General features: G+C 40.4%; 1 protein-coding gene and 1 long non-coding RNA gene across 10 annotated transcripts in view; one reads left to right on the top strand and one right to left on the bottom strand.

Annotated features, from left to right (window-relative positions):
* The window catches only part of mtus2 (microtubule associated scaffold protein 2), a 423984-nt gene that overhangs the window by 213173 nt on the left and 194404 nt on the right, over positions 1–16407 (bottom strand). The window contains exon 1 of one of the 6 annotated variants that reach the window (XM_062974688.1): positions 2154–2492. The exons of the other annotated variants lie outside the window; for them this stretch is intronic. Coding sequence (XP_062830758.1) covers positions 2154–2475 — 322 coding nt within the window. The 5' untranslated portion in view covers positions 2476–2492. Of the gene's footprint in view, positions 1–2153; positions 2493–16407 lie in introns of those variants that run through there. 6 annotated transcript variants of the gene reach the window in all.
* Positions 2549–15231, top strand: LOC134297373 (uncharacterized). 4 transcript variants are annotated; one of them, XR_010004090.1, is made up of 6 exons: positions 2549–2691; positions 7067–7217; positions 8612–8655; positions 10697–10792; positions 11144–11197; positions 14908–15231. It is a non-coding gene; the product is annotated as an uncharacterized LOC134297373 (long non-coding RNA). The 4 variants fall into 4 exon arrangements; XR_010004088.1 differs by lacking the exons at positions 11144–11197; positions 14908–15231 and having other exon boundaries at positions 10697–11105; XR_010004089.1 differs by lacking the exons at positions 10697–10792; positions 11144–11197; positions 14908–15231 and adding an exon at positions 10197–10308.

The following is a 16407-nucleotide window of genomic DNA, read 5'->3' as shown; positions in this document are numbered from 1 at the left end:
AAGTGCTAGTCATTACCTTTAAAGCCCTAAACGGTTCGGGTCCAGACTACCTAACCAACCACCTCTCCTCATATGAACCTGCCCGGATGCTCTGAGCATCAGGAGAGGCCTTCCTCTCAATCCCACCCCCGTCCCAAACCCAGCTGGTGGGGACAAGAGAGACAGCCTTCTCTCTCGTCTATTTAAATTGTACTACTTATTTATTACAGTACAAAGCATTGAAAATTTGCCTTTTTATGTCTGTGAGCCGCCCTGAGTCCCCACGGGGAGATGGTGTGGGATATAAATAAAGTTTTGTTGTTACTGTATTTTCCAGAGTGAAATAAAGTGTGATTTGAAGAGTGAGAGGAATAAACACAAGGCAGACGCCTTGTGGCTGATAGTAAGTAACATCCAGTGTTCAACTTAGTGCCCACCTTGGGTGAAAGAAGGATCCCAAGATCCTATTTTTACGTCAGAAATGTAAAATAGATACATTTTTAAATGTATCTATTTTAGTATTAAGTATTTTGCATATGACAAGTCAGGAGCTTATATGTTAATGAAGAGAAAACATTATGCTATAAATATCATATTCAAGCTTTCGAGTGTTACTCCCAGGTTGGATCCTTTCTACAGAATATTGAGTTTTCCTACCTTTGGTGTGGTTTTGGGGGGTTTGAGTGAGCAACAACCGGAAATGTATTCCAGGTGTGGTTGCAAAAGGCTTTACAGTGTTTGCTTTTGCTTGTCAAGATGGAAGAAAGGGTTAAAGTAATTGTAATTCAGATCACATGCCAACAGCAGCTACCAGGCTCACTGGCTGATGACAAATGGTGACCACGCAGATATAAATACGGGTTGCCAAACCAACATGTATTGTGTTATTAATTATGGAATAAGAATTTCAAGGTAAAGCTTCCCAGCTCATAAAAACAGCTATTTCCCATACTACGAATCCATATTACAAGCCCGTCATATGCAAACCACATCAGACTGTTTAGTCTGAGGTTTGAATAATCCTTCAAGTAATATGAAACCATTCTGCATAGTCACAAACCTTTCGTTTCAGTGCTTTAAAGCAGTCTATTCCTGAATGCCTGTTAACCCCCAGCTCTTTTGCTATGTCATTTAGTTTTTAGTGGCACTTCCAAATCCAATATATTTTCATAATGTTCTTTGTAATAACAGACATATTTCAAGCATCACCACTCCCTAATATGCACCCCTCCCCACATGCTCACATTAGGGTATTACATAGGGGATTTCTATATTATCCTCTTGTGCTTTCTCTCCAGAATATGTGAATGTGTTAAAGTCCCTTAATCTTTCCTCATAAGTGGTTTTCACTAATCCTTATTAGGCCTATATTTGTGTCATTAAATTTCATCACACTCCTGTTTTCCTTTAAAATAATGAGTCTGGAACTTTATATGTCACTCGAACAAGGCTCCAATGAAGTGAAATAATTGCTTCTTTAATTGTATTTTGGGGAAAATGCATATATTTGATCTTCACATTCTTTTCATTTGCTTCCTGATCTGACATTCACCTCCTTTGCTTGAGCAACATGCTATGAACTAATGTACCTTGGTAATAAATTAGTATTTAATTATTTGCAAATGAAGTTGTCTTTACAGCTTGCGAGGATAAATGGCAGTGTAAACATACCCATATTACAAATATTCTCTACATGGTAATTGCTTTGTGTTTCATAATATACAGAAAGTTTGATGACGCAAATCTGTCCTAATCCCACTGAATATGTTTGTTTTCAGCTAGGTTAAATGGGGGAGAAGGGGGTATTTTAACTTTTGTCTCAGGTATTTTAATATGTGCATATTTTAATGTAAGCTTTTATGGCTTCATTTTAACAATGTTTTAAAATGTGATGTTATAGTTAACTATGTTGTGCCCTACCCCGAGTCAAAAGGAGAGGTGAGAAATAAATAAATAAATAAATAAATAAATATGATGTATAGCACCCAACAAAGGTCACTTAAACATTTTTTATGGCTCTTGACCTCAAAACAAGCTTTGGACTGGACACTATCCTTCCAACACAGGTTTCTGTCCTTTGATAGTTTTTCATATAGAACCTCTTCTCTATAATGTAGGACATATAGCCATACTAGCTTTGAACTTGTCTACACTATTAAAAAAACTGTACTTACTCAAGTTCTGATACTGGAAGTCTTCACTACCCATGGCAAACTTCGGTAAGTACCCAGAGGTTTTTGCCCTTAACCCTACTTTGCTCCACATTAAACAGAGTCGGGGGATACTCCAAAGTTTCCTGCAAGTCAGGGGACAATCTGGAGTATCTTCAGGCTTTCCAGCCATCTGAACGGCTGGATTGGGTCCATTCTGGGCAGATTTGTTGTCCACATCCACCTTGCCGCCATCACTCTCGGTGCAGGGAAGGGAATAGGTCATCTGCGTTTTGTTGCTGCTGCTGCTCACCTGCCATAGAGGTCCCTGCAAGCATCTGGCCATTGAAGTTGCATCTGCTGAGATCACAATTGAGTGCCCACATGGTCAGGAAGACCAGGTTACTCTACATCCTCCTTGCTGATCATGTAGGCATCCCATTCTGACCTCATCAGGCATTTCAGACAATGGCCAGGCATTTGCAGGGAGCTTCATGGCCAGTTATGATACTTGAACAAGGATATGGGCCAGCAAAGGGAAACATGGCTCCGAATTGAGCAGGTATGTACTAGATCAGGCATGGGCAAACTTTGGCCCTCCAGGTTTTTGGACTTCAACTCCCACAATTCCTAACCACTACCTGCTGTTGGGAATTGTGGGAGTTGAATCCCAAAACACCTGGAGGGCTGAAGTTTGCCCATGCCTGTGCTAGGGCTATTCCAGGGCACAGGATTAATTTGTAGTTGTGCCCTATGTTACTGAGCAGCTTTAAGCAATAGAACAACTTCAACACCAAGGAAAAGTCAAGAGAGATCCTTGCATTGTGAAGGATTTAGTCTTTAAAAACAGATCAAGGGCTGGAAACAACAAAAGATGAAATCCGCACAATTTGGCAGATGTGTTTTCTTTAACCCATCTATTTCAGATAGACTTCCTACAAATTATGTGGATGCATGAAATAAAGGTATATCTCAGACAAAGGGCAGATCAGAGAGAACAAAATTGGTATTCTTCATGTTTTTTCTTTCAGAAAGTATTTAACAATAAGCCAGAGCATCCCCCCCCCCGCCCCAGTCCACTCAGTGAGAAACATATGACCAAAAAATGCAGGAGCTAATATGGCGGTTGATGACATGATGTGACAGAAGCTTAAGTAGGAGAGACCTTGAAGTTAAGGTCAGCAGCGCTGCATCTCAGAGTGTCTTAAATGGGGGACCAATTGAAGGGATTCCAAGAAAAGGGTGACAAGGTCAGAAAAGCAATCCTGGACAATCATCTTGGCACCGGGAATTGTACATAGATTTGACACACACACACCTGCAGTTCAACAAGTAGTCACGCCAGGATCCTTAAGCTGCTATTCAACCTCTTGGCATTAAAATAAATACTTTTGCTTTGAAAAGCCCAATCTGCTCCCTCAATCAGTCCTATCACAATTAGCACCATGACAGATGGTTTATCCTTCTAAAATGCTTGTGATAGACTCAGAATGGCTATACTTCATGGATTGATCTCACTCCAGTTAAATGGACTGAGGGCTCTCATCTTCATCATACCTTTAAGTTTAAAGCTGCCTTTGAGACGAAAGATGATCACTGGGAATATATTATAGCAAACATCAATGAATAACTGGCTTAACTAAGAATAGGAATGCCTTATCCATAACGATAAAGTGATAAATATGCAAAAACAATAGATGTAAGGTTTATATGCCCTAATTTGGGAAAGTTATAAGAAACCTAGGAGCGCCAGTGGTGAAGTGCGTTAAAGTGCTGAGCTGCTGAACTTGCAGACTGAAATGTCCCAGGTTCAAATCCCAGGAGCAGCTTGAGCACCTGCTGTTAGCTCCAGCTTCTGCCAACCTAGCAGTTTGAAAACATGCAAATGTGAGTAGATCAATAGGTACCGCTCCGGCGGGAAGGTAACGGCGCTCCATGCAGTCATGCCGGCCACATGACCTTGGAGGTGTCTACGGACAACGCCAGCTCTTCGGCTTAGAAATGGAGATGAGCACCAACCCCCAGAGTCAGACATGACTGGACTTAACGTCAGGGGAAACCTTTGCCTTTAAGAAACCTTAAGGGAAATGCAGGGAATCCTTTTCAAATTTGCAGATATACACAACTGGGAGGGGTAGCGAACACATTGGAAGATAGGAAAAGAATTCAAAGGGATTGTTGAAGGCTTTCATGACTGGAATCATTGGGTTGTTGTGAATTTTCCAGGCTGTCAGGCCATGTTCCAGAAGCATTCTCTCCTGACATTTCACTCACATCTATGGCAGGCATCCTCAAGGTTGTGAGGTCTGTTGGAAACTAAGCAAAGGAGGTTTATAAATCTGTGGAAGGTCCAGGGTGGGAGAAAGAACTTTTGTCTGTTGGAGGCTAGTATGAATGTTGTAATTAATCACCTGGATTAGCATTAATGGCCTTGCCAGCTTCAAGGCCTGGCTTCTTCCTGCCTGGGGGAATCTTTTGTTCAGAGGTGTTAGTTGCCCCTGATTTATTCATGTCTGGAATTCCTCTGTTTTCAGAGTGTTGTTCTTTATTTACTGTTCTGATTTTAGAGTTTTTTTTAATACTGGTAGCCAGATGTTGTTCATTATCATGGAGGAAACCATGAAAATGAACTAAATTTCAGGTGTCATTTTAGCTTCCTTTGGGGCAGTTTCCAACATTTCATTTGTGTTTTGTGTAGTCTGGATGGAGGTTTATGAACATCAGGGGAGGAAACTACTGTAATTTGATCACATTTTGGGTAGTTTGTGACCCCCCTTTCCCCCCAAATCAAACCCCCCTTTATAAAAAATTCTGATTCCAGAGGCAAGGATAATGAGATCTTTTCCACTTTAACTATCTCTGCCTGAAATCTCTTTTAGGGAAAAATGTAATAAGTATAGATAGGAGAGAATGTTTACTCCTTATGTTTAAACCTCATGTACTATAATTATATTTCCTCCTTAAAATTTGCAATTGATACATTTTGATTGTATTTTTTGTCCTCACTAGAATCACAATAAACTGGTGGCTAGTAGGAGGGTTAATATTGAGTTTTGCATTAACAATAGTGTTTGCTTCCTTTACTTTCTATAAGTATTGTTTAAAGGATTTACAGACTGAAGGAAAAGCTGAATAGAACAGAATTATGATTGATTCGCCCTTTCCTAATAGTAGCCTCACTTCTTATATGATTCTATTCACTGTGACCTGATGGCTTTAGATAGAGAGGGGGAAACCTTGTTACACTGAGAGGGGAAAGCATAGGTGACTGTCTCTTTAAAAGCAGAGAATTATCCCTCTGAGATGGTCAGCAGTCCCAGTTTCTCGTTCTGCCTCTACATCACACTCACGTGGAAAATTAAGAGCTGGCAATACATTCATCACAAGGTCAGTATTACTTTTTTTGTTTTTAATCAGGAAAGACATGGGATCATATGGTTCTTTCCATGGGATCATATGGTTCTGCATCAAACCCGATAGGATACAAGAGACTGCTGATGGTTAGACAATGGAATAGGACAGAAAACCATGAAACAGCAAGTCTGTGAAAAGTGAACTGCGAAGTAGTGAGGGAACACTGTAGATATTAAATAGTACACCGGACTTGGTATAATTTTTATTTTGATGTAGTGTGTTCTGGGTGCATTGGATAACTGCCTGCAAAACTGTTGGTAAGGATGGTGATGGTCTTATGGATGTCATGGGAAAACTTGATTTTCTAAATATTTGCCAAAAGTGACCATTTGAACTATATATTGAACCATGTTAGGTTATCAGGTATTCAAATTGTGGGAAAGTTGTAAAACGTAATTTTGAATAATCTTAAACTTTAATTGTTGATGTCAAGTGCCATAAAACTATCTGCCACTACATTCTGAGAAGGTTTTTCACCTGACTGGCAAAGATGTCCATGGAACAAAAAAAAGGTTAAGAACCCCTGATTTAGATGGCTCTACCAGAAAAGTGGATGAGACTTTACTCTCAACTACGTGTAGGTTCCCTTCTACCTGCTTACTCATCTGTTTCCCTATTTGCTGTAGACTTCACTAGTGGTGAAGGTGGCAAGTCACCTGCCATTTTGGTTTTCCTTCAGTGCTCCACAGCAAAGCTACATTGGGGCTTTAGATCAGTGGTTCTCAACCTGCAACTCTCAGAAATCCCAGCCAGTTTACCAGGTGTTCGGATTTCTGGGAGTTGAAGGCCAAAACAGTAGGGGACCCACAGGTTGAGAACCACTGCTTTAGATGATTGTGGGAACATCCAAATGGAAAGTGCCTTCCGACCACTTCCACCATACAACCACAGCCAAGGATTTGGGCAGACAGCTGGACCAAACAGCAGAACCAACAGCTTGCTTGGATGAGTTCATACAAATTCAAAGCATGCACTTCCTAATTGATAGCACATTCAAACTGCCACTATGTTACATGAGTTTCTCAGAGCTCCAGCTTCAGTTTAATGAAAAATAAATGTTTAATCAATGAAAAGGCTCATTTTAGCTGCCAAATTTTGTCTCGTGAAACAATGTTACACTTGAGACATCAGAACTTAAAACCTAATTCGAGGTTGTAGCTTTTTTATTTAAAAAAAGGTACTGTGTAAAATATTTAAAGACCAATAATTCAGCACGGAGCACCATAATCCAAACTAATGAACAGAAGGCACAAGTTTACTGTTATTCCACTTTTTAAGAGCACGTTGATTTTTCTTCAACAATGCTGTTTAAAATCTGTGAAGGACTTCTCAAGGGCAAATCAGTAAATAGAAATGTGCAGACCTGAATGAGTCCCCTTCTTCTTTGTTGTCAGGAAATTGGTTTCCGATAATCTCCAGAGGTAAAGAGTATACATTAGAAGCGAGTGTTCAAACATCCACCCGGAAGATCTGCCATGTTATGCAAAATAAATGATGCATGACTATCATTATGTGATTTGCAGAATGCATGGAAACATCTGGAATCAGCCAAGCAAGTCTTCTAAAAATGCAAAGGAGTGTGGTGATTTGAAGGGGAAAAGATGAAACGATGAAGATAGATGTTGGCTTTTCAGCTGACACTCATATAAAAGGAGATAAAATTGTGGTTTAGAGGTAAGCAGAAAGCCAGCTACAATATAAGAAAAACATGTTGTGGCAACAAATAGAAATGTACCTACAGAAAAGAGCCATGAATGAACAAAAAAGCTGATTTTTTAAAGAAAAACTGTAGAATTCAAAATTTAGTTTTAGAATTGTAAAACTAAACATTTAGATATTTAAGTATTTAAAGAAACTAAATGCAAGTATTTTGTTCTCAACATATTTTTCTGCTATAGCAGAGCAATGTTGAACATCAATGTGCAGAGTATCAAAAAATTTGAAGCAACAATAACTTCTAACTGTATCTGCTTCTACTTTGTTGTAGACAATAATCCGATAAGCATTTCTTCAATTTACATAGTTTTAAAAATAGGAATCAAAAGTGTTTGGTAGAATTTCTGTATTCTGAGAAAAGATGAGTAATTAACATATGGAGAATTGCCTCTGTCTCAGCCTTGCCTAGGAATCACACTGGCAATCTGGCCCAATAATTCAATGTTTGAAGAACTGGCTCCGTTGGATGCTAACTGTTGATATAAAATTTTCTGTACATACTCTGAAATATTTTTGCCTTCCAGGAAAAAAAACTTGTGTAGAAAGTAAGTCCTGCATCTGAGTCCTCATAACTCCACTTTCAAAATAAGCTACAGAAAGTATAGTTTGAAGAAACGAAGGGCTCCTTGTCATTCTACTCATTGTAGCAAAAACAGAAGCTTAAATATTTTGGCCAAGATCCCAATCACTGGTTGCACAGCACAGAATTCTGGCAGCAAAGCTATGCTAGATTTACATAGGAAACCAGCATTGTGCAAAAATCTGGCATGTAGTAGAACTGTGTAGATTACTTGCTTGCATTAAGGATTACCTTTCAAAGTTGTTGTAAACACTGCTGCTCTGTGTATGCAATGATAATGCCAGTATGAAAATTTTTTGCAACTTTTCCAGGTTCTATCAGTTTTCATACTGATTTCAAGAATGGTAAGGAGGAGTTGCATTTGAGTGATCAGAAGACTGAGTCCCACCTCTCTCATCTGTGATCAGATTTGAAATGCTCTGTTCAAAGTGAGACATTGCAGGACATTCACATCTCATAGGGCTTATTTACAGTGGTCCAAAACCCCAGGTGTCACGTCTGACATCCAGGTGATATGCAGAGACTTGCTTTGTAGAATCCATGACTGGTTTGAAGCATTCCTGCTTTGACCTGGTCCTGGATTTTGGTGTACATGTGGATGCACCCTTACAAGTAATTGTGAATTAATTGACTTAGGAAAGTTCGTCTTACATCAATGGATAGCATCTGATATTACACAGGTGCATTTCTGCCTAGGAAAGAAGACTCCTTTTCCCTTCTTCCTCCTGAAATCCCCCCCATGTGACCAAAATAGGAATTTCTATCTTTCCAGGTCAGATTTGGAAAGGAGATAAAAGAAGCTGTGGCCAGAGGCAGGTGGGAATACATTCATTTTGATAGTAGCGTCGCTTGTATCTGCAGGCAGAGAGTGTTGGCCGCAGCCCAATATCCCTTATTGTGATGACTCATGGGCCTTGTAGTCCTGTTCCTAGTACTATTGTGGCAGACGAAGAGGAAAACATGGGATTTTCGCCGGTTCAGCAAGAGCCGGAGCCTCTTCACCTGCAGGATGTTGACGTTTGCCCTCAAGAATTCAGCCAAACAGGCCTTGGGCAGAACTCCCCCCCGTTTTCCAGGAGGGAAAATTATAATAAAGATAGGGGAGTCAGGGAGGCTAATCGCAGAAGCCTGAGAATCGCTGCCAAACAAATGGCTGATTAAGTCTGCTTCCCTTGGGAACTTCTAAGGAGTCATGCATCTGGACAGAGTTGGGTTTCGCTTCTCGTTCTCTAGGGAAAGAGTTCTGTTGGCGGGAAAACGAGACCCAATATAGGTGTTTGGCGCAAGGGATACTTTGCGGAGTCAATTGATCAGCTTGAGGAGAGAGATCGTGTGTGGACTTCGTAATCCCAGTTCCTTGCTTCCCGGATCAAGCTTCAAGCCTAGCCCTGTCTCACGGATTTACCACGGACTCTGTTTCATGCTTCATGTTCATCTTGCCTCCAGCCATGGATCTAGTCGAGAATCAAGTTTATTTCCAGCCTTGTTGTCAAGCTTCATTGGACTTTAAAGACTGTTATTTCCCCACACTATTGCTTGGCAAAGTGTGTGTTTCGGTCAAGTGGATTAAAACTTTGAACTCTAATATCTTATATTGGACAATACATTTCTGGACTATATTTGACCTTATCTGAAAGGTCTGCTTCTGAACTATATTCTTCACTTGTTTTTATTGATTTTATATATTTCTTTAATAAAGATATTAGATAGAGACTGGCCTCTGTGTAAGGTTATTGGTGCTCTGCAGCCAGGGTCCTGACACTTATGAAAGCAGACAAAACTTTTAGTCTAAAATCCATTTCTCAGGTCCCCAAGAATGCTATATGTCAACTGAACTCAGTGAAGATAACTTCTAAGAAGCACAGGACTGCATTGTGTGTTTCACATGAAGAATGAAATAACTTGCTATGTTTCATAAAATGTATTACAAGATAATATTTAAGAAAGGAAGAAATCTTCACAGTGGCCCTGAAAGCTGAATCAGAACACATTTTATTACTAACACATATCGATTCTAAGGATCTTAACATTTAGGCTCTATTTAGGGCAAACTGCAGGTGCCCAAAAACATATGATCGCTTAAAAAATACGCTCAGCCCCCAGGGTGGGTTTACTGTAAAGAGAGATTGGCTTCTTCATCAGCATCTCTTTAAACTTGCAATAGTATGCAATAGCCATGGACATATGTGGTGGATCTGGATGCTGACGGAGTATCCTGTCGTTGATTACTGTTTTTATTTCATTATTAGATAGCTACAGGAATACACATAGTCTATCTAAAGGCATCATAGCACAGAATGCAGTATACAATCTGACTTTTGCTCTGCCCATTAAACACTTTCTATAATTTTTAGCAGGTTGCTTCAGTGAGAAGGTTTGCAGAGATGACAAACTTTTGAATGGCATGACCAAAAAGCTCTATGAACAAAGTTGATATAAAAATCTTGCAAATAAATCAAAAGAAATGAAGACAGTGGTTAGGTGTGTTGCTGAATTTCTGTTTGGATCTGGAAAAATGCAAAACATTCCAAAACATAATGGGCTTTTGCGGGGGGGGAAAGCTTTTGGAGTGTAGAGTACAAGAAAAGTGGCTTCCTTTCCTTGATACCCTATTTGCATTTCCTTTCACATTTTATCCTGAAAAACCACCTGGCACCTCTCTAAATAGTTCCTGCCTCTCTGCTATTTATAGTCTTCAAATGCTTATGCAGACAGTCATTATGTTTGGTTCTCCCCTCATTTTTTTCAGTGGAACCAAACATATTGCATTATTTTCATCTTTCTGTATACTGCAAGTTAATCCCTCCTGCTCCTTAATCAATTCTGAAGGCTCTTCTCTGAACTCTTTCCAATTTAGTGGCATTTTACTAGTAATGAGGAGCTCTGGGAATGGGAGAAGAGAGGCACATCTATTACGCTGCTTTCCAGGAACCAGTTGGAAGACAGATACAAGGTGACAACAAGTCCTTAGGTGGGATATCAGTATGACTGTCCTTAGGATACACCGGGAAAGAGAGCATTCACCAAAGGCACCCACTAAAAAATTCATGAGCTGCAATGCAAGCCATCATTGAGCAATTGTGGCTACTAGACCAAGGACAATGTTCAAGGTTAAGGTCTGTCGCCAGTCAACCAGAAAACCTAGCTGTTTCGTTGCATTACTAAAGCATCTTAATTCAGTCCTAAAAGTTCCTTTTCCTGGGAGCCATGAATTGGCTTTCTGGCTTTGTGGAAATAAAAAGACCAAGGAAAGTAACAGACTGGCAAATCTGAACAGTCCCCAAATCAATGTTTTTATTTCCAGAAACTTGGAGAGTCATGTTGGCTGTGGGATTCTGGAGGAAGTGGTCCAAAAAAGGTACTTTTTTCTATCTCTGTTCCTCCTCCACTCCCTAAATGTGTTTTTAAATGTATTATCTCCTGCGGAAAAATGGGAACATTTTCCATATACAGTAGAGTCTTGCTTATCCAACATAAACGGGCCGGCAGAACGTTGGATAAATGAAAATGTTGGATTATAAGGAGGGGTTAAGGCAAAGCCTATCAAATGTCAAATTATGTTATGATTTTACAAATTAAGCACCAAAACATCATGTTTTATAACAAATCGATAGAAAAAGCAGTTCAATAAATGGTAAAGTTATGTAGTAATTACTGTATTTACAAATTTAGCACCAAAGCATCACAATGTATTGAAAACATTGACTACAAAACACAAGTACTAAAAAATTGACTACAAATAAAGATAGAATTGCATAAAATAAACTTACAGTAACAACATTGTTGGAAGTTAAATCCATAAAAAGTTCAGTCCTTGCTGCTTAGAGAAACAGCTGTGGATCTGGGCAGGAGGCAAACTGCTTTGGATAATCCAGAACATTGGATAAGTGAAAGTTGGATAAGTGAGACTCTACTGTATTGCTTTGGGAAATTGCCAAACATTTCCATTTTTTTTTTCAGAATGAGGTTGACATTCAAACTAATTTCTATCTTGAGGACCCTGCTCCTCTTTCAAGCTCTAGGTATGCTATTCTCGGAGGAACATCATTTCTTCAGCTCTTTGGTAGCTGCAACTTTTGCCATGCCTTGGGAAGAAGGCAAAGTAACCATGGATTTCTCCCAAGTGTTCCAAGAATTAGAACTAGTGGCAGAGACCAATAATCCTAACTGTAGAAAAGGCCTCCTGCCACTTCTTTTGAGCCTGGAATGCTACTGGAGGAATGGGATGCTTATTGGCTGAAGCCCTTCCCACGTGTGTGGCTGGAAGGAGGCAGTGAAAGGCAATAAGGGGTGAAGAAAAATGAACTGTGTACCCCCAAAGCCTCTCATATTTTTGCAAAAATATTATTGATAGTTTTAAAAAATATATACTATGTGCCCCATGAACACTAGATTGACATGGGCCTTTTTGCTATAACCTTCCTCCCGACGGGCAAAGGAAAGACCTTTTTTAAAAGCTGGTAAATAAACAGGAAGTTGAGAAAACATGGGGAAAATTTCTGCCCTGTGACTCAATGAGCCAATTGCTATTTTTTTAAAAAAAATAAATTCCATAGACATTTTAGCAATTATTACATTTTTAATGAATTCTTGGTTCTAGACTAGACTGCCCTTCATCCCACCCTCCCTTCTCTAAATTACAATACAAAAACAAATTGCTATCCTGTCAACTCTCTTACCATTACTATTTTCTTCTGTACTAGTATACACTATTATTACTGTATTTCTTCCATTCTAAGACACACTTTTCTCCTCATGCAAGCTCCTCTAAAAATGGGTTCATTTTAGAATCGTGATATATATCTTCTACTGTTGGTGATATTGAAATTAGTGTGTGCCTTACGATTGATGGCACTGAAGAAATATGATAATACTCCTTATAATATCTTTCTGTTATTCATGCAAAATTCCCATGGGTGTATTTTGAGTTAATGTTTTTAAAATAAAAAAGAGAGAAAGAGATGCGAGACACAATGGGCTGTGTGACTTCAAAGAGACCCTCGTCCACATCACATTTTTGGAATTTGCATTAAATAATTTTAAAACAGAAAACCTACAGCTACCTTGTGTCCCAGTGTTGGGGAAAATGCAGAATATATATGGGAATAATAACAGTAGCAACAGTAGTAATAATTGATATTATCCTTAAGATTATGTTGAGGAGAGGAGGAGGAGATAGTAAAGAATAGATATCAATCCTGTGATATGTTATTATTAAAACAGATAAACATCTAGAACAAATGTCAGGCATAACTGTGATTGAGAAAAAGAAAACGAGGATTACAAATGTGGCCATCCCAAGGGCTCAAGAAAAAGTAGCGGAAAAAGATTATGAAATATCAAGATGTGTAAAGTGAGATAGGTGCTCAGGGAGCAATTCCCAACAAACTGGCAAAACATCTGAATGAAATTGCCATAGATAAAGCCAAAATTGCTCAGTTACAAAAAAAGGACGCTACTTGGAACAGGTATTATCTGGTAACATCTGGTATTATCTGGTATTATCTGGTAACATTTCCAATGCTAATTAGTGTGATTAACTGAAACATTAATGCTGGCTTCCAACTGACAAAGGACATCCTGGACTCTCCACAGATATATATTTTTTCCTTTCCTTGCCTAGTTTATCCATACCTCACAACCTCTGAGGATGCCTGCCATAGATGTGGGCGAAACGTCAGGAGAGAATACTTCTGGAACATGGCCACACTGCCCGAAAGACATACAACAACCCTACTTCATTGATTCCCAGATTCTTGGATAGAATGTGATCACTTATAATAATAGATCAGGCATGGGCAAAGTAAGGCCCGGGGGCCGGATGTGGCCCCCAGGGTGCTTACCTAAGGCCCTCCTCATTTACCTCGTCCTCTTGGTAAAGGACACAGTGGCCTGCAGCAGTAGAGAGCCCTCTGGAGCGCTCTCAGCCACCGCGTGCTTTGCCCTCCTCCCGGCATAAGGACAATGCAAGAGGCTCCAACCTTATGCCAGGAGGACAGCTCAAGGAAGGCACGTGATGGCTGAGAGCTCTCTGGAGCACTCTCAACTGCCACTTGTCTCGCCTTCCTCCTGGCATAATGCAAGAGGACAGCCTGAGGATTGGGAGAGGAGGATTAGGGCAGTCGTCACATGTCTTGACTTCCTCCTGGCATAAGGATGGGGCAAGCAGCCCCATGTAGCCGGGGGGGGGGCTTGAGGGACTTCACCCCCCCCCCCAAATTCTCAGGGTGGTCCGCAAGAAGGCCTTACATTTATTATTTAAACTGTTATGTTCATTCATATCATGATCTGATCACCATGCTCAATATATCCCATATGCATGGGGATATTGGGATTACGATACAAAAGGTTTGCTAGGGTAGACCTTCTCCCGCTCAGACTCAGCCCCCCCCCCCACGAACCAAAATCCCAGCCCCTCCCGAAATCCTGGCTACGGGCCTGTTATGCTGCAAGGACAATCTGAGGATGACCCAGGCCCTGCCCTACCCCTGCCCTCTCCTGGGCCCTACCCCTCATGGGCCACTCCACCCAGCGTGCGAATGGCCCCACTTCCTCCCAGCCCAGCCCTCCCATGCCTGTGATAGATGCATCTGATGAAACAGACTTAAGAGTACAAATTCTTTCTCTTAGTCTCGAATATCTCTTTGCACAGTGATCCAGGCTAATATGTCTTTGAATTCTACCACCTGGTAGACAGTGAAACAGAAATAATGGTTTACTTATAAGGATGAGGAAAAAACAGAGAAAGCAAGCTCTGGAGACTAGGACTTGGAGCAATGATTTCAAATTACAGAAAAGGAAATTCCACCTGTACAGGAAGAACTTTTTAAGAATACCACTTCAATTTTCCAACAGTTGGTATATGAAAGCCCTGGTTTTGGATGCACTCCCTGCCGTATAGGCTCATTCTTTGAAATTTTCTGATCCTTTTTTTAAAGTTAGCAGCCATCACTACATCTGGTAGAAATGAATTTTACACTTTAACTATACTCTGCATGAAGAACAACTTTCTTTTCTTTATCCTGAATTCTCCATAATTCAACTTCATTCTGCCTTTCTTTTTTGCAGCTGTTCATTTTGTCCTCAGCCTACAAATGATTGAAAACATTTTTAAGTGCTCAGTCCAGCCTTAGTAATTTCATTTGTTTATTCTCAGAAAGAATGTCTGTGCCATTGCTCCACAAAAATTCTGAGGGTGGTGCCCAATCAAATGGCTGAAACAATATAAAATATTGGGTGGAATTCACAATCAGCGTTATGAATGCCTCATCTAGAGTAATACCGTCATCAATCATTCATATTCTTGATCCCTACATATTCAATACTTTAGGAAATACAGAGGGATCATGAAATCACCAGGCCTGACTTATCAGGCAGCACTTGCTGTGAGCAACAGGTGTCACTTGGACAAAGCAAACAGATTTTTCCATCTCTGGTGTGAACAGGAATTGTGATAGGAATCCTGATTCTGACCTTCATATGGAGATTGCTTAGTGGCGAGAGGTGGAAACATCAGTTAGCTTCAACCCAACAGGAAAACAGGCCCTCGTTGTTCAGAGCAGCTTTGTGGCTTGTCTGGATTCGGTGGGTTGGGAGATGCCCTTTGGCTACAGTAGTTACCTAGCTAAGCTGGCATTGTTTAAAAAGAAAATGTCAGACTACACAAAGAAGTCATTGAAATCCACAAGCATGTGGACAATTTCAACAGAAAGGAGAAAACCATAAAAATGAACAAAATCTGGCTACAAGTATTAAAAAAACTCTACAATCAGGAGAGTAAATAAAGAACAACATTTAAAAAACAGAGGAATTTCAGACAGGAAAATATCAGGGCCAGCTAATACCTCCCAACAAAGGATTTCCCCGGGCAGGAAGCTGCCAGGCTTTGAAGCTGCCAGGCTATTCAATGCTAATCAAGGTAGCCAATTGCAACATTCACACTTGGCTCAAATGGATAAGAGTTCTTTCTCCCACCCTGGACATTCCACAGACCTTACAACCTCTGAAGATGCCTATTACAGATGTGGGCAAAATGTCAGGAGAGAATGCTTCTGGAACATGGCCATACGGACTGGAAAACTCACAGTAACTCGAAGAAAATGTTGTTTCAATTAATATTTGTAGCCTGCTATTCAAATGAACTACCCACTAAAACTGAGCTAGTAAAGGTAAAGGTTTCCCCTGACGTTAAGTCCAGTCGTGACCGACTCTGGGGATTGGTGCTCATCTCCATTTCTTAGCCGAAGAGCCGGTGTTGTCCGTAGACACCTCCAAGTTCATGTGGCCGGCATGACTGCATGGAGCGCCGTTACCTTCCTGCCGGAGCGGTACCTATTGATCTACTCACATTGGCATGTTTTCGAACTGCTAGGTTGGCAGGAGCTGGAGCTAACACCGGGGTTTGAACCTGGGACCTTTCGGTCTCCAGCTCAGTGCTTTAATGCACTTCACCACCGGGGCTACTAGAAAGAAATCCCCAGCAAATGGTTCATTCATCCATGAAAGAAGATCATATGCAATGGTACAACTGGTGTTTAAGTTTTCATGCATATATTTGCAACCCTGAGT

The sequence above is a fragment of the Anolis carolinensis genome, chromosome 3, assembly GCF_035594765.1.
Source record: "Anolis carolinensis isolate JA03-04 chromosome 3, rAnoCar3.1.pri, whole genome shotgun sequence".
Lineage (NCBI taxonomy): Eukaryota > Metazoa > Chordata > Lepidosauria > Squamata > Dactyloidae > Anolis > Anolis carolinensis.
The sequence above is the reverse complement of the archived record's forward strand: the minus strand, read 5'-3'. Positions and strand labels throughout refer to the sequence as shown.